This window comes from Panthera pardus, unplaced genomic scaffold (genome assembly GCF_024362965.1).
Source record: "Panthera pardus isolate Hobbes unplaced genomic scaffold, ASM2436296v1 HiC_scaffold_6, whole genome shotgun sequence".
NCBI classification, from domain to species: Eukaryota; Metazoa; Chordata; class Mammalia; order Carnivora; family Felidae; genus Panthera; species Panthera pardus.
Window position 1 is genome coordinate 91,748,397 of NW_026526991.1, and position 27,372 is coordinate 91,775,768.

A 27,372-nucleotide genomic window follows, 5' to 3' on the forward strand; every position below is an offset into this window, starting at 1 on the left:
ACAAAAGAGAAATGTTAAATGAATGGCAGGAAGGAGCATGAATACATTTACATTATGTATTAGTAAGTTTATTTCAAAGTGCTGAACAGGAAGGACTGCCTGGGTGGCTCAGTTGGTTAGGTGTTGAACTTTGGATCTGGTCATGATCTTGTGGTTCCTGTGTTCGAGCCCCGCATCTGGCTGTCTGCTGTCTGCACAAAGTCTGCTTGGGGTCCTCTGTCCCTGTCTCTCTGTCCCTCCCCTTCTTTCTCTCTCTCTCAAAAATAAGTATTTTTTTAAAAGTGCTGAACAAATGCACAGTTTTTCTGGGCTAAAGCACAAGTAAATCAGGGGTGAAATTTTCCTGAGAGAGAAGGGAAGAGATGATAAGATCTCTTTTTATAGAAAAGGAAACTAAAGGTTTAGCCTTTACAGTATATAGGTTTCCTATAACCACTTTCCTTTTAATGTTTATTTATGATCTCTCACTACAGAAAAATTTGCAAATTACAGAAAAAGTAAGAAGAAGGAAAATTAAAAATCTGATAATTCAACCACTCAGAGCTAACATTGCTCACGTTATTTAATGTATCCCCTTCCAATTTTTTGCCACACATATGCAAAAGAGAGAGATTAGTGTAATGAACTCCTGCTGTATTCACATTCCAGCTTTAATAATTTTCAACTCCTAGCCAAACCTGTCTCATCTCTACTCTCACTTGCACACTCTCTTCCTCCTCTTTGTATAATTTTGACGCAAATCCCAGATACCCTATTATGATAAATGTTGTAAATATTTTAGCATGTATCCCTAAGGTTGCGATGCATATTTTAAGATAGTTAATATCGTATGTACAAAATCAGATATACTCATTTTCATCTATTTCTGATATCAGAAAAAAATTGGGGGGCTTTTTAAGTTTTTACTGTAATTCTAGTTAGTTAACATACAGTGTTATATTAGTTTCAGGTGTACAATATAGTGATTCAGTACTTCCATACATCACCCTTTGCTCATGATGGCAAGTGCCCTTCTTAATCCCCATCACCTATTTCACCCACCTCCCACCTCCTCCCCTCTGTAACCATCAGTGTGTTCTCTATAGAGTCTGTTAAAATATATTATTTGTAATTGAAATTAAAAAAAAATTCTCCATGATTGTTTCCAAACCTCTCGCCACCATTACCCCAACAATGACTTGGGGAAAAAAGATAACCATTTTGGAGACCCAAAGTTTAAGCTATTGTCTCTCTCTAGGTAACCTCTCCTTGAATAGGATAATTCAAATGCATGTAAGAGGTTTTGTGGAAGTAGGGGACATTTGACTTGGTAAGATTAATACTGTTAAAAAATAGCCAATCTGATTCCATTCCTACTAATATAGTATTATACATACAGTACAGCAAGTAAGAGCCACAGGACCTCTGCAAGTGGGTGATAATATTATTCCCATTTTATAGAGAAGAACACTGAGGCTTGGAAAGTTTGAGTAACATACTTAAAATCACAGAAGTAGTAAATAGTTGACCTAGGATTTTAGCATAATCTTGCTTAACTCCAGAACCCATCCTCTTAATCTCCATGCTAATTTTATATGATAAATTCAAGTTTTCTACACAGAAACTAATGATGTATATACACTCACAGAGTGGTAGACCTCATTATTACATTGTCATATTACCTAGTATAATCCTCACCTCAATCTAAAATTAGTAAGAAATATTCAAAAAGGAGTAAAATTTGGGTGAATATATTGGGACACTCAAACCACCAAGTAATCAAATTTTCCATGTACCTGCACAAGAGTATATTTTGCCATATTTTATTCCTTTTAGACATACATAAATTCTAACATCACAATGTCTTACTATAGTAACTTTAACAAAATCTAACTCAAATTTTGTCTTTATTGGTAAACTTTTTCTGAGGTATGATCAACACGAATTTGAATAGTATCTATGAAAGTATTTTATAGTGAATGTTCTAAATTTTGACCTCTTTTCCTCTCAGTCTCTGTAATACACAGATTTGTTCCAAGTACCATCAGAGGAACCTGTATGAATCTTTTGACACTGTTCAATGGATTTGGTTGTTTCATGGGGGCACTGCTGGTGGAGTTGGTATATCTCATCTCAGAAGGTAAAAATAGATTCACGGTATGCTTATATATATATATGTATATATATTGATTTGATGACTAGAGAATTGGGAGACAAAACCTTAAGAGAAGGGCTTTGCCAGGGTAGTCTTTTTTTAATTGATCCACTTTTGCAATTAAGATAGAATTAAGATAGGAAATAGACTCTTGCTGTATTCATTAATTTCTGGGAATTGTTTTTCTTTTGATAGGAGGAGGTAATTACAGAATGTCACTTCTCATGAGACCCTTTCTGCTGTCTTTCTTTAGCGTATTTTAAAACAAATCGGTCATTATATTCTTATTAGATCTTTCAATGAGGGCATATTCAATAATGTCTCACAGCTGGCATACATAATCCTCAGAAAAGGTGAGTCCTATGTAAATGTAGGAGGAGGGGGGTATCTGGATGATCTTTTTTCCTTGTGATTGCCCAGAAATCATGTCTACGCAACCAAAGAGAAATTGTAAATTGAATAGCAAATGGTCTTGGAAAATTTTTCCCATACAAATTGATTAGGAAAAACAACCCATCTGAAAAATTCACGTGCAACAAAAAAGTACAACTCATATGTGCTGGTAGAAAAATCAACAGGATGACAACAGTAATTAGATATCATGGTGAAATACCTTTGGCTGTATTTTAAATCCACAGACTTTTTCCTTTATTTGTTCTAAGATGTTAATACGGCTTCACATTTTTTTGAAATTAATTTTGCTTATTTTATGAAAATCTTACAAGCTTATTCTTCTCTACTTTGAAAAATACAGTTGTGCACTTAAAAGAAAGCATTGGCTTGTGTTCTCTTGCAACAAACAAATTTAATTTACTTGCTTTCAAACTAGGGAAAAATTAATTTCTATGAGTGAAAAACTCCTTTTAACACTATTTTCATTCAAAAATATTTATAGGTGACCCACTCTGTTCTAGACATCATATTGAACACTGGGGACACCATGGCAAAGAAATACACACTTCCACATTCTCAGTGTTTCCATGGGTATAGCGAAGCAATAAAATGAAGAGTGATAAATTTGATGATAGGTATAGTAGAGTTCTAGGAAGCAAATGTACAACCCTTGATTGGTTCTTAATAAGATCAAACCCTGCCTTTTTCTTAGTTAACTGAGAAAGTTCAACAAGTGTGTATTGAATGCTTACTGTGTGTTAGGTTCTGTGCTATATGGAATTATTTAAGATTTGGTTCCATTTCTCAAAGGACAAAAATCCAGCCAGTCATAATAACACGTGTACACGGCAGCAAGCTGTTAACCTCTCTGATGGTTAGGTTCTTTATACATATAAACACAGAACAAAGCACTGGTATTAGAGTTTTAGAGGATAACCTGAGAAAGTCTTACCTATATCTTTACATACACATGTGTTCAGCATATATTTATTTTCTTCAGCATTACTCACTGAAGATGTCTCTGAAAATTTGCTTAAAAAATGTCTATAATCAGGGGCACCTGGGTGGCGCAGTCAGTGGAGCGTCCAGCTCTTGATTTTGGCTCTCAGGTCACGATCTCAGTTTGTGAGTTCAAGCCCCACCATGGGTTCTGTGCTGACAACACAGAGCCTGCTTGGGATTCTTTCTCTTCCTCTCCCTCTGCCCCTCCCCTCCTTGAGCTCTTTCTCTCTCTCTCTCTCAAAATAAACAAATAAAGGTCTAAAAAAAGGTCTATAATCAAACCACATTTGACATATTCTAGAAGAATTACAAAGTCAAATTTTTTTTTTTTTTAATTTTTTTTTTCAACGTTTATTTATTTTTGGGACAGAGAGAGACAGAGCATGAACGGGGGAGGGACAGAGAGAGAGGGAGACACAGAATCGGAAACAGGCTCCAGGCTCTGAGCCATCAGCCCAGAGCCTGACGCGGGGCTCGAACTCACGGACCGTGAGATCGTGACCTGGCTGAAGTCGGACGCTTAACCGACTGCGCCACCCAGGCGCCCCACAAAGTCAAATATTATTATCAGTTTATCTTTTACATAAATCTACATTTTTCATATGCATGTTTGAGGAACTTACCCAGTTAGGCCAAACTTCACAAGACTGTGCTAACCTCAGTCATCAGCCACAAGTTCAGAGGTCCCCAGGACTGCCATTGCTTCTGATAAGCTGGCTATAATAAATGTCGAGGTCCCCAAGATCCCCTCCAGTTTGACAATTTGCTAGAGAGACTCACAGAACTCAGGAAAGCACAACACTTATGATTACAGCTTTATTATAGAAAAAAAAAAAATACAAATCAGGACAGGGTCTACGAGGGTTCCAAAAGTGAAAGCACCTTCATCCTCAGTGATGCAGTGGCCAACTGGCTCACCAGTGTGACAATATACAGAATATAGCCAACCAGGGAAGCTTACTTAAACTTCAGTAGGCAGAATTTTCATTGAAGTTTTATTATTTATGTAGGCAAGATTGATTGAACCATTGGCCATATGATTAAACACAGTCTCCCGCCTCTCTTCCCTCCAGAGGTTGGGCTTTCACTTGGCTCAAAGCCCCAACCGTCTAATCAGTGCTGGGTCTTCCTGGCTGGCCAGGCCCCTTAGGTGTCAGCTCATTAGCATAAGCTCTCAGGTGGGGCTCCTGGGGAACCACCAGGAATAACAAAGGCATTCCAGTTACTCAGAAAACTCAAAGGGTTTGGTGTTTACCAACCAGGCCTTTGCCTGACAAAGGCCAGGCAAACTCTTTATTACACACCGTTATTCTTGCAATCTATTTCACTGAAAACCTAAATTTCTGTTGAGAATATGAATAGAATGGTATATTATTGTATTTAATGCAAGAATTTTATAAAGGCAATATTATTATCCTTATTTTTGAAATGTAATAATTGAAACAGAAAAACGAAAGCAAAATGGTTCAGTGGTCATAACTAGTATGACAGAGATCTGACCCTCTCAGCATTCTAACACCAACATCAACATTGCTTTTGATACACCAAACAACTATTAAGGGTCACCCAGTGAAAAAGCCTTTTAAAGACATTTGTTATTTTGCAATACAACCTCCTTGGATAAGGTCTACATGTAGAATATCATTGATAATATTCTAGATATAGCAAAAGATGAATAAATAGAAGTTGATATAAATTTATCAGAGTTTGGTGCCCATGAAAGGAGGTTTACCAAGGACAAATGGTGAGGACGTCTTCACCACATAAATGTGAGTGAGGTGCTCTCTAAACTTATAGTCAAGAGAACACCATTTAAATTACCACTAATTCAATTTACTTTTTCTTTAAAGGTTTTTGTTGTTGTTGCTCATAATAATATTGTTTTGCATCAAGTCTTATCCCAATAAATTAGAATTTTACAATTGGATATTATGTCAGAGCCCATCTAGTCTAACATTGTACCCCAGACTAGACGGACCAGCGTCATCTAACACCCAGAAAAATTCTCTGCTTTGAAATGTAACCTGAGTCTGCCCATCTGCTGACAACTATGTTCCACAGAATAAAGGTGATTTTCTATCCACATATCAACTCTTCCAACATCTGATAAAGATTTGGAGAAATAATGCTGTACAATGTTCAAATCCAGGCAGTCTAGGTATGTGTCCTCAGTTTCCATATCAATAACAACAATACATAGCTCATTGTGTTGTTATCAGGGTTAAGTTCGTAATACACACAATATGTGCTCAGTAAAGATGGTTATGGTCTAGTATTACAGTTTCTAGGATTAAACACAATACTCAAGTTGTTACTTTTATCAACCTGGTGACTCTCTCACCCTCTCTCTTTTTGAATGCCAACAGAGATTGCATTGACTTTTTTAGTAGCTGCATTGTGCTTATGGTCAATTAAAACCTGAGGTGTGTTTTGTTTTGTTTTGTTTTGTTTTGTTTTGTTTTGTTTTTTTTAAGCAGTTGCTCTCAGTTCAGTTTCACTCATCGTATCCCAATTTTTTTTTCTGATTAAATTCAGGACGTTATCCTTTATAAATGTTAATTCACCATCTTAAATAACAGACATTTTTAAAACTTGATTCTGTCACCCAGTGAGTTACTAATCTTTACTCTTCTACTCGCTTTGTGTCATCTGCAAATTTAGTAAGCAAGTTCCTAGACTTCTTCCAGGTAATTGAAAAAATTGTTGAATTGGACAGGACCAAAAATAGAACCTTATGGAAAGTTCCTAAAGATCTCACTGCAAGTTATCAACTAATCTTCCTCTTTTGGATGTAATCAGCTCCCACTTCATCTAATTACTATCATTCAGCCCATGCATTTCATCATTCCCTGAATGATGTCACAGGAGACTGTCATATGTTTTTCTGGGAGCAGGATATATCTGTGTTTGTGACACTCCCTTTAGCCATCAGAATAGCATTCATCAAGAAAGGAAGTGAAGTTTATTTAGAGGATTAGGTCTTGTGACCCTAAATTGGCTTATGTGACCAATTAAGGCCCCTAAAAAAGAATGATCCTATATGGATGACATTGGGTGGGTCATTATCTTCTCTAAGACTTTCCCTTTATTTAAAAAAGGGAATGCTGCACTCCACTTTTCTCAGAGATGATGATAATTTTAATGTCAGAGCTTACTTTAAATATAAAGGAAGTCGTACGTTGTCATGGCCTGTTTTGTTAAAACAAGATCAGTCTTTTAGTCAAACAGCCAGACCAATTTTCATGACAGAGCCGACCATAAAGACCCCAACACTGTAACTATGTGTTTAAGCATCCCACATGCCTCCACGTTCCATTTAGCATATAAGATATTTTAAACCTTTAAGGATTCATGTCAGCTGAGCATGTGTGCATGTGAGTGTGTGTGAGTGTTGGTGTATGATTGGAAGAGACGATCAGCTATCACAGTCTCCCAGTCTCCAAGCTGCATTAGTCATTTTTAGCACCATGATGGAGAATGGTGTGAATGTGGTAAATTCAAAAGATTTCTCAAAACTTGACTGTGCAGACAGATAACTGTTAGAGTGACATTTTCAGTACAAGTGAGAAAACTGATCCTTCTGGGATCTCTAACTCTGAGTGCTTTAAAGGAGAAGATACAAGACTAAACCCATCCTCCTACACTAATCATTTCAGGAATAGTTTATCTAAAAGTAGCAATGCTAATATAAGGGGGTGAAGAAGTCAGTCAAACTGCTTATTTCCACCATATGCCATTAGCAGTCAGATCAATTTTCTCATACTCATGAGTCTAAGCTTACCTTTTGAAAAAAAAAATAACAAAATAGAATTCAGTGAAAAGTGACATCTTAGTTATGGACGCGAAGATGATTGAAAGATCCAAAGCAAAATGTCTAAGGGAAAAAGGATAATTGGGCAGAATCAAGAAGTCGAGGAATACATCTTCTTGTCCCTGTTAGTCCTTCCTCTTAGAATTCAGGAAGGGAGTAAGGAATTTAGCCGTTTGATTGTATATTGTAGATGTACAATAACAATACAAACCATTACTTTTGTGCACTTTTATCAGTGTGGTGCTTTATGTCTATTTCCTCTAGTTCTCATAGAAATCTTGGAAGTTATTAGTGACACCATTTTAGAGAAGGAGAAATTGAGACTCAGAAAAGTTAAGTATTGTGCTCAAGGTCTCACAGCTTATTAAGAACTGAGTTGAATTTCAGATTTGTCTGACGCAAAGATCTGCCCTTTCTATCTCTTTTGAGCCAATAACAATGGATAGTTCTTTCCATCGTCTAAGAGATATTTTGAACTCTGCCCTGATATTGTTATGAACTCTAAGGCCTCTGAGCAGCTTCAAAGGTCTCTGTGGAGCCAAAGGTTGAGGATGTAGAACAAGTTATATCTGAGATACATACCCCCATTGTACAAGGAGGATTCTGAATCTAATTCTGACTGAACACCATGAGCAGGATTTGCCTGTGAGAATTGTGGGCCCACCAAGTAAGCTGTGGGAGCGCTGGCACTAGACCAGTTGACAGACAAGTAGAGAATGGCCTGGCTAAAGATAAATTATGAGGTAGCAGGCCATTTTCCCTTCCTAGGTCTAAAAATCTCATTTCAAAACCCAGATGAAGCTGGACCTGAGGCACTGATATGAATTTGAAGAAACATATCTTTAAGAAAATAGGCATGGACTTATGGGATCCAGTTAAATAGTTTTCCAGATGCATAAATATTTTCTTTCAAGTTTACTGCAACTACAAATTCCTGTTTCACGAGCGACTCAGAGTTTCATGGCAACACGGCTGTCAGTGGTCTCAATAATCACAGATATTTAAATGAGAATTTTAAAAGATCACATTTTTAACTTAAAATGATCTTGATAGGAATCAAACAGCTAAATTCTTTACTCCCTTCCTGAGTTCTGTATCTTCAATATTTCTAATATTTTCAAAATATTAAACTACTAAAATTTCCATAACCATAGATAAATAAATATGCATATATATATGCATATATATATATCTCATATATATATATGCATATATATATATATGCATATATATATATGAGAGGATTGTTTCAAACAGGAAATGGCAAACTGGGTAAAACCCTACTGTAAGATCAAATAAAAATGAAGAATGGAAAGTATTTGCAGGTTTGGCAACATCATTATCACCGAAAACTTTACAAGAGTCATTTCAGTGGTAAAAAGGAAATGAAGACAAGTTTGGAATAGGGTGAAGAATATCTAGTAAGTGAAACATTAAAGGTATCACATTCTAACAACCTTTTTGAGGAACTTGGCACTAAAGAAGATTTAAGAGCTAAAGTGGTAGCTAGATGGGCATGTGGGTAGATTTGCCAGATTTAATAAATAAAAGCACAGAGTCTTTTGAACTTTCAGGTAAACAATGAATACTTCGCTTTTAGTATAAGCACGTCTCATGCAATACTGTGAGCATACTTTGAACCAAAAAATTATTTGTACGATATTTATGACAGAGCTCATCCTAGAAAATAACTCGTTGTTGTTCTGAGATTCAAATTTAATGATGGGTCCTGTATTTTATCTGGGACGTTAGGTGTGAGTTCAAGATACTTTTTTATTTCCAGAGATACTTGGCCATATTTAACCGATAAGAACATCTGGTGTAGATGGAGAAGCTAAAAATACAAGAGAAAGAAGAGAGATTGACTTCTTACTGGAGGGTGGATGCTTCTTTCCTGCACTAAAACAGAAGAGAGAATGGGGAGGTGTGGTCCTGGTATTGGCAAGATGCTGACTCCTACTGTTCAAGGCTCTCAGTTTTCTTTATGACATACGCAGCAAACCATTCATGAGAGCAAAGGGGGATTAGGATGAAAATGAGGAATAGGAAGACCAGGGAGCTAAGAACGTGTTGTCACAGGAGAGAGAGATGATTTAGAAGAAGAAAATTAGGATTGCCATCAGTGTTGAAGGCCCAGTTGATACCGGTCATTAGAAAGAGCAATACCAAACTACCTAAAGCATGATTTTGTCCAGTGATAGTCAGGTATCCAATGCAGTTATGAAGCTGTCTGGTAGATTTTAAAATGGTCTGAAAACCACAAGAGAGGAAGAAAGGCACAAACCGTACTCTTGAATTAAAGCAATTTGAAGTAAACCTCACATGTGGTTTCCCTCCAAATATGCAAGAGGGGGGTGCATATCTTTTCAAATTCTGAAATAAACAAGTCTACATCATTAGCTAACTGAAGTTACAATAGAGAACAGACTGTACAAAAAAGCAGATATTGGGAAAAATCAGTTCCTGCTATATCCATGATATTATTTAAATTCAGTATTTTGCTATTTTAAACAGTTCCACTTCGAGGTTGACTTATAAATTCAGTTCACAAATACGTATTGGGTTCCTACTATGTGCGAGCACTGGCTAGATAGTGAATTAATAATACCATGGCTGATGTTTAATTAACAAGAAGAATCTTATAGAAATATTTGACACTCAAATTAATATCAGATATATTCATTTGACTAATGCTATTACAATTACAGTTCATAGCTAATGGCATTATCGGGCTATTATCACAAAGCATTACCTCTCTTCTAAAACTCATTTCCATGATAATTCATTGAAATCATCATGAGAACACACTATCTTGATGGGTTTTTACCTCCCAGTGCTCTTCAAGAGAATGACCTCACCCTTATAAGAAAGCCTGTTTTCCCAAATATCATCCCATGCTCATTCTTTTTGCAGATCAGGTGAACAATGCACATAGTGCTTTCTCTACAATTTTGAAAGCCACGGCATCCCTTCCTGGAAACAGCAACCTAACTTCATTTTTATTCACAATTCCCAGGAAGAACAAATGCCAATTAAAGTCTCCATGCAGACATTGTTAGGAGAGCCAGGAATTGAGTATGTGCAGATTTGGGGCCCAACCTCAGTTCACCCATTCGATCAACAAATAATTATTCTGTCTCCTTTACATGACTTCAGGCAGACACTTTAGCCTCTCCATGCCTCTGTTTCCTCGTCTGTAAATTGAGGCTAATAATAGTTTGAGTACTTATTCGACAAATAGGAAAAGGTGGTAGAAAAGCCAGAGTAGAATATAGTTGTTAGATATTATTTCCTTCAGGTATCATGAAAATTAATGTGTTTTAAAAATTAACTCAGGTAGGAGAGCTATGAATCTCAAATGAAGCATTTAAATCAGGTTACTGAATAGAGGAAGGAAAGAAATTAACATTTATTAAGTGTCAGTTATATGCAGACCTTGCTATATGTATTTCACAAAGATATTATTTCATTAAATCTTCACAACAATTCTTTGGGGGTGGATATTTGTAGCCCCATCACATGTAAAAGGAAAATGAACTCGGAAAGTTATATAAGTTGTCCAAATCTTACAACAGTGGTGGATTCCTGATTCCCAAGCTCTTTTTGCTGCACAGGGTTTATTTCCCGTGGCACAGAACTACATCCACCCTGGAGAATGACTGTTACATGTCTTTAATTACATACTTCTTCGCACATAGTGAAGTGATAGATGTGCCTAAGATAAAGTTAGGTATAAAAGCCATTTCAGTTTTGTCTCAACAATTTTGGAGGTTTACCACATCACCAGTGTTACAAAAAATAACTTTAAAAATATATTGCCAAAGTCTCAGGGAAAATAATTGCTTACTGTGCTCAACTCTAATTTGAAGAGATTCCAAAAGGCACCATCTAATATTTTCAAAGGTCCACTACATTCAAAATAAAACAGTAGTTAGTAAAAAGGGGAAATATTGAATCTTTCTCCAAAAAGACATAGCAGAAATCTGCCTCTCATCAAAAGCAACATGCCGTAGCCCTTAAAATAATGCCATGTATATTTGAGATAGTTGGTAAATCTAGGATTTCAGTAGGGAATATAGTGACATATCACTGAAGTGAGTGAATCTTAGGTTTCAGAATAGACTGGTTATTGTTACTTGGGATACTATGATTTCCAAAATGATATCTTAGGACAGTTTTATAAATAGCACATAACTTCCAAGTTACAACATCCAGGCTGCTATTCAATACTTCAATTGCTGAAGAAGAGTAGGTTGTGAGAGAAAACCACCCTTTTCTGTTGTTTGATAATAAACCAGAAATGACTTTTAGAAGTCAGAGTTTTCCCGAAGTATACTTGAGGAAATCATTTTAAAATATTATTTTTTGCTGCTAAGGTAATGTATGACCAGATAAATCCAAACTGTAAAGGAGGAGGGGAAAAGGCCAAAAAGATGATGGCAATTATTATTGGGGTAAATTTTTTTCCAATTTTTTTTTTTATTTGTGTGCATGTGGGGAGGGGGTATTACATTTATATAGAGAGAGACGCCTGGGTGGCTCAATCTGTCAAGCGTCCTACTTCAGCTCAGGTCATGATCTTGCAGTTCATGGGTTTAAGCCCCGCATCAGGCTCACTGTTGTCCACCAAGAGCCTGCTTCAGATCCTCTGTCCCCTTCTCACTGCCCATCCTCTGCTTGCTCTCTCTCTCTCTCTTTCTCTCTCAAAAATAAACTTAAAAAAATTATATACAGAGATATTTTAAACAAAATTGTAGTCTGAATAACTCCCGAGGAATGCTCAATAAAAAATTATATCAAGTCCCACTTTTTTTTCCTTTGAAAATATCATGAGCATCTTTCCATGTCATTTGAATTTCTAAAACAAACAATCAAAAAGACTCTTTTTTTTTTTTTCCAGAATCCTGGGAATGGAATTACTCATTCAATAAGGATAAATATTTTAAAGACTATTGTTTTCTAAAAGGCTGCATCAATTATACCACCATTGTGATAGAATAATACTTGTCTCAAGATGTTAATTGCAACCCTGAGCATAATAGTATTTTGATCTTTGTGAATATGATTGGCAAAAATTATATTCCATTATTACTTTAATTTGTATTTTTCAGAATGGAAAATTGAAATTTTTAATGTATGAACACTTTTATCTTTACTCACTCATGACATGCTTGATCATATTCTTTGCCCATTTTTCTTTTTGTCTATTTGTCATTTTTTCCTATTGATTTATATGTTTTTTAAACTTTAAGGATATTATCACTTAGTCAAATATATTGCTAATATTTTCCTATTTTAACTCAACATTTTAGTTTCATAGATGAGTTTGGTTTGCACAAGTTTTGCTGATATAGGTAATCAAACCTATTAACCTTTTTCATTGTGAACATGAATAACATGTTCATGCATTGTGAACATGCAATATCATTGCATTTATCTATCGTTATGGAAATTTTAGCAGTTTAATACTTTGAAAATCATATTTTTATCCATGTGGACTTTTTTTATGTTAGGTAAATACATATTTCCTTCAAATAACCAAATTTCACAGCATAACTTGATATTTGTTGTGAAAAGTTACTTAAACCATAAATACCCCATAGCCATAGGATAAGTGGAATGAAACTAATCAGTTAGTAATATATACTTTAATATATTCTTAGTTCTTAGGCTATTGTAGGGCTATTTTAGAACTGTCTATTTTGTTCCTGTCAGCTGCCACTTGATTTTAGCTTAGTATCACCCTCTGTTTAATTATTATGACTTTATGATATGTATCAACTATTGCTAATCATACTTCTCTTTATAGTTTACTCATCATTTGTAAAGCTCTTATTTCCTATAGTGTACATTTCCAGGTGAATTTTAGAATCATTTTATCAATTTTCCCCAAATCTCGTGTTTATGTTAATGAAATAAGTACTACTTGTTAATTAAAACAATAAAGCTTTTCGGGGTGCCTGAGTGGCTCAGTTGGTTAAGCCTCTGACTTCGGCTCAGGTCATGATCTCATGGTCCCCATGTCCGGCTCTGTGCTAACAGCTCAGAGCCTGGAGCCTGCTTCAGATTCTGTGTCTCCCTCTCTCTCTGTTCCTCCCCTGCTCACACTCTGTCTCTGTCTCTGTCTCTCTCAAAAAGAAATAAAATATTTTTAAAAATTAAATAAATAAATAAATAAATAAAAGCTTTTATAATATTTAGTGTTCCCTCTAAGTAGATAACATAACTTTTTTATTTATTCAATGTTAAAAAATTCAGTTCAGTTAGATTTTCTTTTCTTCATCCATGTCTTGAACATTTCTGTTGGACTTATTGTAGGCATTTTATGCTCTTTCTCATTTTGCTGTTATGAACTGACTTCTTTCCCTCCTTCCAAATTCACTGAGATAATAATTATGTGTCATATAGGGGGAGTATTAATATTTATGTCTATATCTTACATCCAACTTCTTAAACTTTCTTAGTAAATTTATGAGAGTATTTATCTTTTTCAGTTTACAGAAAAATTATCTAATCTTAAATATAATTTTTAAAAATCCTTATTTCCAATATTAACTCTGATGCTTTATACCTTTATCAGGACAAAGAACTTCAGAACAGTGTTAATACCAGAAGGCAGTCACATTTTACCCTGTTCATAATCTTAATTTGAATCTCTATTTTTTTAAACATATTTGTAGGTCTATAATGTTAAAGGATATTCTTTATCATAAGAAAATTTCTATTTCTTGTTTTCTAAGATCTAAACAAATCAGAGAAAATTTTATCGAATGCTTCTTAAGTAGCTCTTGAGATCACCTCTTGATTTTCTTACTATTCCTGATATTATAGTATATTTAATTAATAGATTTTTCAATGTTAAATCATCTTCACATACATGAGATAGACAACAGCTGGCAATAGCAATATTTGATGGTTCTTTGCTTTCTAGAAAGATCCAGGGGAAAGAGTCATCTCTTCCATGAAAATTAAAAGGTACATTCAGGATGCATTATCTCTTTTGAAGATACTTCCTGGTAACTTTTCCCCCATTGTTTCTTGCCAGTAAGATTTTCCTTTTTTCTTGGTTCAATTTAGATAATTAAGGTTTTCCTAGATAATCATCCCATTTCCATAATATACTTTTTTAGTTTTATTTTTTTATTCAATTATATTAACATACAGTGTTATATTAGTTTTAGGTGTACAATATAGTGATTCAACAATTCTATACATTATTCAGTGCTCATTAGGACAAGTGTAGTCTTAATCCCCTTCACCTGTTTCACCAATCCCCCTCCGACCTCCCTTCTGGGAACCATCTATTTGTTCTCTATAGTTAGGAGTCTGTTTTTCAGTTTGTCTCTCTTTTTCCTTATTCCTTTGTTTTGTTTCTTAAATTCCACATATGATTAAAATCATATTATTTGTCTTTCTTTGGCTGACTTATTTCACTTAGCATTAGACCCCCTAGATGGACCTGTACTGTGGCAGATGGCAAGATTTCATTTTTTAAAAAATGTTTATTTATTTTTGAGAGAGAGAAAGAAACCAAGTGTGAGTGGGAGAGGAACAGAGGGAGAGGAAGACACAGAACTCAAAGCAGGCTCCAGGCTCCGCACTGTCAGCACAGAGGCTTAAATTCACAAACTGTGAGATCATGACCTGAGCCGAAGTTGGACGCTTAACCCACTGAGACACCCAAGTGCTCCTCATTCTTTTTATATGGCTGAGTAATATTCCATCATATACATAATGAGATACACACACACGTATACACCACACCTTCCTTCTTCCATAAGATTTTTGAAACTAATATAGCACACTTATAAATAAATATTATTATGGCCCCTGACTCTTTTGTTATCTATTCTCTTTGGATTTGTCAGGGTTTCTGTTGTTGTTACCTTTTCTTGAAATGAACCAGGTCTTAGAATTATTAAATCTAATATTCTTTAATATATTGATTTTCTGCTGTCATCTTTATTTTTTTCTTTGACTTTCCTTATAATTCTTATTTATTTTCTAGGGTTCTTTTGTGCTGAATGTTTAGTTCATTTATTTGCATTCCTTCAAACTGAAAAAATATGTGCCTTTAAATGTACCTCTGAATAGAATTTAAATCTGTATCCCTAAATTTATAAATGCAATTTCCTCATCACTTCATTTTCAAATACTTTGTGGTTGTGGGTTTCATTTTTCTCTTTGACCAAATGATTATGTAGGGGCAGTATCTTAATTTCTAGGAGATTTGGTTTGCTATTGATGTTATTTAAACTTCTATAAGAGAGTATTTTTTTTACTAAACAATAGTATAATCTTTATTAAACTCTTATCAGTCACATTATTCTAATCCTCTACATCATTTTCTTTGTTGCTTTTTCTATCAAAACTTGAGCAAAATGTGACAGTCATTCACAAAAATTGATCTACCTGTTTTTATCCAAGTTTCCAACAGACTTGTTATATTTTCATTACTTAAAGGATATTCATTGACCTATCTTCAATTTGGACTCTGCTTTTTATAAATAGAAAAAAATCCTCAGTGTCTCTTTGACACTATTTTTCCTTTGAATTCAACTTTGCCTGAAATTACTATTTTTTTTTTTATTTTTGTCTCTTCCTTATGATTTCCTATATTATTATTATTATTATTATTATTATCATTATTGTTATTTTAACTTTTGTCGTTGTGTGTTAGGGGTGTTTTTTCATAAGCAAAAGTTGTAATATGTATACAGTCCCTTTTCCTTCTTCATTTTGACCTTTTTTGTATTTAGTCATCCTCAATAGGAGAAATTTACTGATAGGCAGTATTTACCAACTAAGAATGTATATGGATTCCCTTAGCCTATGTCACTTTCCATATGTTTAATGAAGTTTTCTGTGAAAGTGCCCCCATTAAAACCCAAGTAATCGTGATAAGCAAACTGCTGGGCTGGAGTGAGAATTTGACACCATTTTCTGATTGTCCAACAATCTGATCAAATAATGTGATTGTAAACTGGTCTCAAGCATACATGACTATTGAGTGCTCCCTAGAGCCCACATTCACCTATAATGCTTTTCTTTGGGAGCTACGCTACCTGAAAGCAATGTGCCTTGACTGCCATGCACCCACTACTTCCTGTCTTCTTGTTTTAAAGGAGTCATACCGCCTGATGTAGTTTAGAAGCAGAGCTACTTGGTACTGGGTACTGATTAGAATGGAATATGGAACTGCTCCTTCTTCTCCCCAAAACAGTAATCATGCATCAGAGCCACAGAAGCTACTAGAATTCTGTGTAGAACTGACCTTGATTTCTGTGTAGGGGCATGTTCTCATCACCTCCTATTCACCTGGTCAGTGTGGGAGGGGTCCTCAACCTAAATAGGATAAGGTGGCTGAAAATATGACACCTGACACTGGAGAGATGGGCTGACAGCAGCTTATTAGTCAGACACGCTCACAGGTCAGGGGAGGAGAACGTGTCACACAGGGCCATATGGGGGCTAACTTGAGAATAGAGCAACAAAGGTCTGTGGAGGGCAAGCCTGGTAGTAACAAAACAGGGAGTGACTCCTGGATCCCACAGGAGGATGTGACTTCCTGTTTGCTTGATGTTGAGGTCTGAGAAGGAGGTGAGAGCTTTAGGGTGAATACCAGTAGCAGGCAGCTGGGCTGACTAATAGGGGAACTAACCAGGTGAGGGAGGCCTTCCCCTGGGGTGAGGAGTGTGTCTGAAAGGGCAAAGAACTATGTGGTTAGGCCTTTGGGGCCCTGTGAGGCTCAAAGACATAAAGACAGCATATGAAATTTGGGGCTTTACAATACAAGGCATAATATGGGACAAGAATAAAGCATTTTCTTCTTTCATATTAGTGACTTTGTGCTGTTTATAGTAACATAATTCTATTAGCATCATTGGGGCTTTAGTAGTGCAGTTTGTAAGATGAGGATTCTACTGAGCAATGCCTCAACATACCTCTCTGCACCTTCACTCTTTAATCTGTAAAATCTGTAAAATTCTATAGTCCTTTTGTCTCTAAAATGGCCATGATAATTTAAAATAAATAGAAACATTTTACTTAGTGTCTATAAGGTCTAATACTCCAGAGTAATTACCTGTTTGCATGTCTCTTCTACAAATCTATGAGCTCGTTTTCTTAAGCAACTTGAAATGCCCATTTTTTGATACATGAAAATTTCTTAACAAATAATTTTCAAATGAACGAATAAATCTAACTGAACAAGAAATATGTGGAGAACTTCTGAGCAATGCTAAATATTTCGTGAATGTTCTATTACCGAGTGGTCTAATATTCATTACTAACTAGCTGGTTATTCTACTAAAGTACTTAACTTGGGTTCACTGTGAGCATTGACATATGGCACTTACCACTGTTTATGTAGCACATTCTTTTCTCATGTTGTTAAACTTCCTTACCTTCCCAAGCTAAGATCTGGAGAAGTTTAGTTTGTTCCATTTTAGACCTAAAGTCTTCTCTTTGTCTCCTTTGGCAAGGATGCCCCAGATTTCAATCAGCTACTAGAAATGTCAGGTGAAAAATGGCACAAATGTGAATTACGACAATAAAAGTTTATAAGCTACTAAAATAAAGTTATAGTACCTAAGAGCTGAGTCAACTGACAATGTTAAATGGAACATTTTACAACCAGTCCTGGGATAATGATAAAAAAAAAAAAAGTGGCACACAGAACATGAAGAAATATCTGACAGGAAATGGGCCCGAGATCAAGTTCAGGCTACATGATTTTGTATGAGCTACTTCTAAAGTGTGTGTGGGTGGGAGTGATAATCTAAATTTTATGGAGCGCCTCCTCTGTGTCCAACCCTTGACATCCTAACTTCTCATAACAGCTCAGTGAGAAAGGTGTTGCTGTCATTTTAGAGAGGAGAAACCGAGGCTGAAGTGGTTCAATTAAACAAATGCCCAAAAACAAAACTATTAAATAACAGAGACAATATTTGACTTCAAAATCTCTCCACCTCCAAGCCCATTCTCTATCAGTCTATGTAAAGAGATAGCTTTGGGTGAAACTCACACCCAAAGCTATCTCTTTACATAGACTTATAATCTCTATATAAATAAAACAAATTTTAGGTTTCATGAAGTATCCCTCTGTCCAACTTGATGCTAGTGTGTGTCCTATGCTATCAATTCAGGTGATTGTTCCCCTTACCATGGAGCTCACCATATAGATTAGCTACACAGGGAATGTAAAATTATAGCTAAGTAAGGCAAAAATATGGGGCTAGCATGAAGATCAGCATTAGGAAGGAAGTTGAACACTAAAAATGATGTTCAAGAAGGACTACAGAAATGTTATCAGGAGTTTGAATTGGTGATATGGCAATCATTCATTTTATTTTTTTAAATAACTCCACTCACAAAGTATTTTGTGTTACTCATAAATTCCCGCTGCTTTCCCTAACCTTTCTAGCATGACATCCTCTTGTCACCCCACATGCCCATAATTCCCAGTCACGGTGCTTCTCATTTGTGCCCACCACAGTATCCCCAGTGACAGATACAATGGCACATGCAGGGGGAGCTGGTGCTATCCTGATAGGCTGGAGCCTATCCTGATAGGCTGGTATTTGCTGTAATTGCATAATTTTTTAGAAATATTATGTTTTACCTTTAAAGATCTTACAAAATTTATATTCTTCTCCCTCATCTGACTTTGTTATAATATAAAGATAGCCTTTTCAATTACTTATTATGGACCAAAATTCATGCTCCAAGCAGAATTAATGTCATGTTAATTCTGAGGCTTCGCATACTCTGTACAAACTCCTCTCATTCTAGCCAGAGAAACACAGTGATAAAATGGTCTAAACGCATCACATGCAAAGTGCTGATGTGAAATGAAAAGGACAGAAATATGATTGGGATATTAATTCAGGAGAAATAAGGAAATAAGACTGTTTGAATAAGGTTAGCAGGGTGGTTTAGTTCTTCCTGAAAATATGTGTGATGTTATCTCACCTTACCTTGACTTCCACCCCAACTACCCCCGTTCAAGTACAATCAAATGCTTGGTTTCTACACACACACACACACACACACACACACACACACACAAGAGGGCTACACAATACCCAATAGACAGACACAGACGGAAACGTTATGTGAAATTACTCCTATCAGATGAAGGCATTATGTCAATATAGCAATAACACCATGCATTTCTATTGTAATGGAACACAAATTAATAAAATGGGGAAGTAGAACTTGCCAAACAGCTTTAAACTCAATACCAGATTTCAATTATAGGTCCAAGACACGAGCTAATTTTCATGGTTGGTCCGTAATAATAGTCATTGTTAAATGACAGAAGAGAAACGGCTTTAAATGGGAAGTGGCACAATTAATCACAGCTGTCATACTTATGTACTTGCTGACTATCAACCCTGAACAGAACATTTAATTCAAATCTCATTTAAAAGTATGCACTGTCAAGGGAGAGGCCAAGAACCATTTTCTAGCTCAGGGAGCAACTCACAACCCATGTGCCAAGGATGTTACTGAAGATCGAGTGTATAGGCACATGGACTGATTGCTCTCGTCCCACACCTCTCTTTACAACCCACTGTAGGAACTTCTATAAAAAAGCAAGAAAATGTCCAAACCTTGGCATCTGACTGCTCAAATTCCTGTTCTCATAATGTATAACTTTTTGGGGGAAGACTCTGCCCATTCAGAACTCCCACTGAATTTAAGTTTTGTCCATGGTGATAGGTTTTGCCTTTTGAACAATCTTTTTAATATTCTGTAATACTATGTATCTATAACATATTTGTTAATACTAATATCCTATTCTTGTTTTAAAAGTACTGCAAAAAATAAGTGCTGCATATATAATACATTATTTCGTATAATGTATTAAATAATAATGTATCAAAACCCACTGAAGGAAAATTGAGTGTGTGTAGAAATAGAGATAATGCATATAGATATAGATATGGATTTGGGTACAGAAAGAGAGAGAGAATTATAGCAAAGATCCAAAGAAAAGTTAAAACTTAGGAGCAAAGTAAGAGCAATTGCCTTGAATCCTAAATAGTTTCATATATACTGATGTAATAGTTTTGTGTATAGAAGTTTGACATCATAAGAAAGAGGGGGATATCTTATTTAGAAGTATTAATTTGAAGGAATTAGTTATCAGGTCAAAAAGTACTTTCATGTCGACTAGAGATTTCAAGTAGTTTGATAAATAGGTTCTGTGATACTATAATAATGTAATATTAGATTTATCTAAGATGTCAAAATAATGTAACATCTGGCATCTACGTCTATTATGTCACTAACCTTACAGCTAGAACTGGCTGTGGTAAATATTTTACCTTTATTCAATGTATATTTACTGAATAATTCCTATGTGTCAGGCACTCTAGGTACTAGATATATAAGGATGAATAAGATATGTACACGGTTCCAGTTAAGTTAGCATAATCAGGGTTACTTTTATAGCTCAGTTCTTCTGAACCTATATTGCGTTATACAAATTAAGGTTTTTTTGACCTTCAAAATATTTGTGGTACTTTGCTTGTTATTTTACCATTAATTACAGAATTAAACGAGTCTCGACAATGAGTTTCAGATGAGCTTTTTTGCTTTGTAGATATTATTGAAGCGAATAAATCTCTATGAATAGTGGAATGATAAAATATTCACAGAAACTTACAACTCTGCAGTTGAATAACAATTACTTTTGTTCCAAACAGGCAATTGGTTTCCAAACACATTAAACAAAGGCAATTTAGAAAGCTTCTTCTTCTTTTTGGCATCATTAATGTTGTTGAACGTCCTGGGATTCTGGAGTGTTTCACAAAGGTAAGTTAGTGGTAAGATGAGCAATTTCTGAGTCCATGAAATATTGATCTGGGAACTATCACTGAGCCAACGGGAATCCTGTATGCCATGACTGGACAAATTAGCATATTAGAGAAATTTAACAGATTATTCAGAGCAAGAAATTTCAATTTAGACTTCACTTTTGCCATTGATCCTTATAATAAAATAGTGCTTTACTCGATTCTAAAACATGTTCTGAAAGAAGATATGTTTTATCCACTATATAGCACCACTTTAGAATTAGAAATAACCATATTGATAATAAGAATGAATGAGTCATTATCATTAAAAGCAAATATCATTAAACAAATAGCTAGAAATCTAATGATGCTTAAGATTTGGATTCCATTCAGGCCTTTCAATCAGCAGTGACCATTTCAAGGTCAATAACAAACTGCAAAATCATTTAGTCAGTCACCTGAGACCAGTCAGTGGCTTATTATGTATCATCTACCATCCATCCATTGCCAGCCCACCTCTCTCTCTCACTGACATATTTTTGGATGACTGTGGAGTTTTGAGCAAATTGTCTAACTTCTCTGAGCCTCTGTTCTTATATTTGTAAAATAAAATCAAGAAAACCAACATCTTGTGGGCTTTAGGCATATGAATTTTGGTAAAGGGCTGAGCACAGTACCTGCCATGTTGTGGAAACTACAGAGATCTTTATTTTTCTCACTTCCCTCTATTCACTTATCTATTTAGTCATATTTTATCTCATCACTGTCACTTCTCCCTTGCCTATATCATTCTTTCATTCATTGAATAAATCTCTGTTGGAACACCAGTCATGCGATAGGTACTACATGCGATAGTAAACTAGAAGGACACAAAGTCAGTAAGTCAATAAATGTTTAGTGCCATTATGTTCCTGCTCTCATGGAGCTTATGGTTCAGTATAAAAGAGAGGCACTTAAATTTCATGCAAGGCAGAATTAATGACAAAATCAAAAGTTTTAATGGCTCCCTGAATTTTTATATTTCTTACCTTCCAAAGTATATAAATTGTTGAATTGATCCTCCACAATATAAATACCTATCTCATTCTTGGATTGAAAGCCAAATTAGAATATCAAAGAGTCTTGCAGAAGGATCCAAGGGGAATATCCTCAGTTTTGGAGCAAAATAGAGTCATTGATGAAAACCGAAGGTGAAGGCAAAGCCTCTTTCCCCTCCATTCGTTGCCTCCAAACACATAAGTGGTGCTCATCTTCTAGTTCTCACAAACACTGCACTTCCTACATCTTCTCCCACTGTAAGATCTGACCTTTGTCTTTTCATAAAGTAGTTTGAAAGGTAATTTTTTTAGTCAGCCAGGTTGAATCCACTTCCACTACTTGGCTGTAGAAACTTCAGCAAGCTATTTAACTTTGTTAAGCCCATTTTTTTCATTGTAAAGTGAAAACAGTAAGAATAGCAATTGTGCCGCAAAATTGTTGTGAGGATGAGTAAATGCTCAGAAGTGTGAGCAATAGTAATAATAATGACCTCATGCTTTGCCTTATGCCTCCTTCTTCCTCCTTTTTAATTCTTCTTCTAGGCTCATGCAGAGGTGTGGCAAAAATGACCAGGATTATGGGCTGAATTCATGGAAGAACTAGCACTGGAACCAGACTCTATTAGCTCGGGGATTTACTCATTCATTCATTCATTCACTCACTCATTCATTCAATATACTAAGCATTGTTCCAGGCACTAGAAAAAAAAAAAAAAAAAAACTGAAGACAGCAAAGTACCAGTCTATATGAGCTACTATTTAGTACTCAAATTCAATTATTTAAGTGTGATTCTTTCTCTGTGATTGTTGAACAAGTGAGTTACTACAAAGAAGTGACAGATGGTGGAGTGGGGTGCAGAGAAGGAGACAAGAATAAAATGGTACAAAGCACCAAATATTGGAGGAACCAAAAGTGGGAAGGGACTAAGTGATAATAGAAGATTTATTGAGAAATAAATCTGATTCTTAGCAAATCTTCTCTATTTCCCTACATTTTCTTTTCCTTTTTTTCTGTTTACTTTTTGAGGAAAGAGGGAAAAATAGAGACAGGATAAAACAAAGCAAGAAGGGAGGAAATTAATTTTCCAAGTGTTGAGCACTCCTATCTTGGGCAGTATGCAACACACACACACACATAACCTCGTGTAATCTCTACCACCTCCCTGTTGCAGAAATCTTATCACTTTTTATAAATACGAAAACTAAAGTGAGAATCTAGGTAAGTAAATCGACTAGGTTCACACACCTAGGATTCAAACCCATGTGTGTTTCTTTATAAAGCTCACACACTTTCTCCTACCAGCATACTGTTTCTAAGTGCCACAGAAGAGCTCTCTACCTACTCTATAACAACCCCTTGACTCTGATGGGTAGGGAAGAAACCCATCCCTTCAGTTAAAGTAACCATACCCACCATCACCTCTCGATCAGCCACTCCACTGGGAAAGAATGGGTGTCACATATCAGAAGAAAAGAGAGTGGAAAATTTGCCAGCAGAGATCAAGCAGCTAAAACCAACTACATTAGTGCAAAGTCACACATTACCCTGGGTATCTATTGCCCATTGGGGCGGGACAGACCAAGCCAGAAGTTAGGCAAGAAACTATATGGAACTTATGGTAGGAGATCAGTGTCTCTAGTAAGGAATGAATGATTTTGATTTAGTTCTATACTGATTGTGTGATTGTCAAACACTAACAAACAGTAAGTATGTGAAGAAACAGGAGAAAACACAGGTGTTCTAGAGACAGTATTATTGAAACATATTATTTAGGAGCCAGTGTTTGATTGCAATAAACATTTCATCACAATTCAATTTTTACCAAACCCAATGGTGTTCAGAGCCAGATAACAGTGACAAATCTATCAAGAACAAGACAGTCCCAAGTTATTCTTGTTCTTAAAGTTTTGAGAACAGCATATTAATTATGAAACAGCATCTTCACCAACACACAGCTGACCTTAGGTCTCTGTTGGCACCTAAGGGTACCCCCACCATGATTTTTATATTAGTGTGATAACAATCCTAGTTTAAGTCCTAGAACAAAAAGAATCTTGCCAGGGTCACTCAGATATCACCTGAGTACCATTAGGAATTATATATGAATATCAGGCAAGATTTATTTTTCATTTCTACAAAAACAAAACAAAACAAAAAACAGCCCTCTGCCTCTGTCTGTCTTAGAGTCCTCCTCAATCAAATCTAAAAGTAGCAATGGTAACATGTCATACCTGAGGCTCTTCAGGTTGGGGGTGAAGGATGTAGGTAGATGAAATGTCTTTCCCTAGCTGAAAAGTATTACATAAACATCTCTATAGTGCTGGATAAAAATATATATCCCACATTAGATGCTGAAATAAAAAGATATTACAGATATTTTAGGGAGGGAGGGCAAAAGGGTGTTTGTTTTTATCTCAACACCACTGTCCTTCCAGTGTGGTAAAACACATCTTTTTTAAAAAAACTTTTAATGTCTATTTATTTTTGAGAGAGAGAGAGAGAGAGAGAGAGCAGGGGAGGGGCAGAGAGAGGGAGACACAGAATCCAAGGCAGGGTGCAGGCTCTGAACTATTAGCACAGAGCTTGATTCAGGGCTTGAACTCACAAACTGCAAGATCATGACCTGAGCCAAAGTCAGACACTCAACCAACTGAGCCACCCAGGCACCTCTGTAAAACACATCTTAAAGTTGATACCATTGCCCCAATTTTGTCAATGATACCAGTAATCTTTGTGCATAACTTGTCATAATTATTGAAAGCAACATAAATCAGAGACAAAAGACCACTTATTCAAGCATTATTCTTCCCTTACAGTTACTTTTAGCAATATATTGAGAGGGAAAAGCAGGTAAAATTCACTTTGGAAACTTTCACAAATCAGAAGTAGATGTTTGACCTCAGAAGCTTACATGTATCTGATAAAACTGAACTTATAGCCTATATTCACTTGTTCATTCAACAAATATTTTTGAGCATGTGCTATCCACCAGGCACTAGGAACACAGCAGTGAATAAAGCAGTTTGAAATTCCTATCCTCCTAAAACTTTCTCAGAAGTGTTTGTGTCTTTTTTTTTAATGTTTGTTTATTTATTTATTTTTGAGAGATAGAGAGAGAGAGAGAGAGAGAGAGAGAGAGAGAGCACGAGCAGGGGAGGAGCAGAGGGGGGACAGAAGATCCAAAGCAGACTCTGTGCTGACAGCAAAAAGCCTCATGTGGGGCTTGAACTCAAAAACCATGAGAGCGTGACCTGAGCCGAAATCAAGAGTTGTATGCTTAACTGACTTAGCCACCCAGGTGCCCCAAGAGAATAATGTGTCTTTAAAAGTAGTGTGCTACAGGGAGAAAAGGCCAGAATTTTGAATAAGAGAGTTCCCAGCCTAGGGTCTGCCAACTACTATTCATATGAACCCCAAAGAAGTCATTTAACCTCTTAGAATTTTAGTTTCCTTATCTGTGAAATGGGGATGATTTCATCCTTCTAGGGTTGTAGTGAGAATTCACTAAGCGAGGGTGGGTATAGTGCCCTAGCATGGTGCCTGGCACTTAGAAGACAGACACTCAGGAAAACCACGTGTTCCTTGGGTCAGGAGTATAGGGTATGCATTCTAGAAATGTATTCATGGATTGTTTGACAACGGTGTTTTCTATATGGGTTCAACACTGAATTTACAAATCTCCTGTGCATCTGAAGTATTTCATGAGTCCTGGCCTCCATGAAAACTGTAAAGTTGAGAGGGTTTCAGACTTTCCCCCATCTCGCTCTGTCATTGCAAGTTGTAAAACAGCGCCATCTAAAGGTCTTTATGAGACAACTTAACATGTCCTAAAACTCCCTTTGTCGTTTTATAAAGACTGTTCTGGTACGCAGTGCTCTTAAATAATCATCACTGTTGTGCCAGTATCTATGGACCCGTAATAAAAGGTAGACAGCACAGGAAGAAAGCAAATGATTTATCAAGTCATCTACATCTGGTCCTAAAAAAAGCTTTCTTTCTTTCTTTTTTAGGTATTGTAATCTAAATCATTTTAATGCCCAGAACATCAGTGGAAGTAATCTTGAAGAAACACTTCTCCTCCATGAAAAGTCTCAGAAATTTTATGGCAGTACACAAGAATTTTCTTCAAGTATTGATCTTTGGGAGACAGCCCTATGAAACTACATTTGACTCTACCCATCCTATGAGCAAAGTATTCACGTTTTCTTCACCTGAACACCTTATGCATTTTAGTTTAAGAACTAATATGCATGGCAGTGACTTCAGGAATATTATCGGTGTACTTTATTTATAAAGACTAATCATGACTCTTCTGGTGAACTATTATGCTTTTGCATTAACACATACATTACAATTAATAAAGTAATTTCAAAGTCTGTGTTGCCTCCATGACAACAAAATGATTAGGTCCTAAACATTAGTATATTTTACAACTTTTTACAATAGTGGTTCAGCCATTAAAAGCAATATAAATGCTATTTTTAGTTTTAATGTGCCAATAGAATCAAAATAATAGTATGTTAACATTCCTCCTTTCTATACATTTATTGAGCACTTATTACAATGCCAGACCTTGTGATCATATGCTGTCTATATCTGACTAAATAATAAATCTATACATGATTTTACTATATTTGATCTTCATATTATCCTATCAAGATATGAAGGAAATTTTCTCGAAATTAAAAAGCAATGTTAACTAAAACTGAGGCCCTTAACAAAGAAAGAATATTCAATCCTGAAGACATTATAAAATAAAGGTAAGTGATGGAATTATTCTGATTAAAGGAAAAAAGAAAATTGAGGAAGATTAAATGAGTGTTGAGAGAGTAATTGATGAATCAAATAGAGAAGCTTAAAGAGGATCCCTAACTCAAATGACACCTTTTGGTCTTCAATGCTACCAATTCAGATATATTCAGAAGATCGTCTTCCAAAAGACATAAATAACATTTATCCTTTGAATAAACAAAGAAATGTGGAAACTCATATAAAAAATAATAAACCAATATCAAACAAAACTAATGGCCCCTACCTTTGTAGCAATGCTTGTCAAAGTTTGGTTGAGGATCACCTGCTTTAGGAGAATCTTTCTGGCTCCTACCAAAGACTGCTTTAATCCAAATCTTTTTCCAGGAATCAGTGGGTTTAACAAACACACCCCAATCATTCTCATTCTCCCTGAAGTA

The 27,372-nt window shown here is 35.7% G+C and overlaps 1 protein-coding gene across 1 annotated transcript in view; it reads left to right on the top strand.

The window, feature by feature from the left end:
- SLC15A5 (solute carrier family 15 member 5) overlaps positions 1–26,490 on the top strand; it is a 90,704-nt gene extending 64,214 nt beyond the window's left edge. The window contains exons 7-9 of the mRNA XM_019452090.2: positions 1,991–2,119; positions 21,056–21,164; positions 26,194–26,490. Of these exons, the coding sequence (XP_019307635.2) occupies positions 1,991–2,119; positions 21,056–21,164; positions 26,194–26,341 (386 nt within the window). The 3' untranslated portion in view covers positions 26,342–26,490. The remainder of the gene's footprint in view (positions 1–1,990; positions 2,120–21,055; positions 21,165–26,193) is intronic.
- The last annotated feature ends 882 nt before the right edge of the window (positions 26,491–27,372 follow it).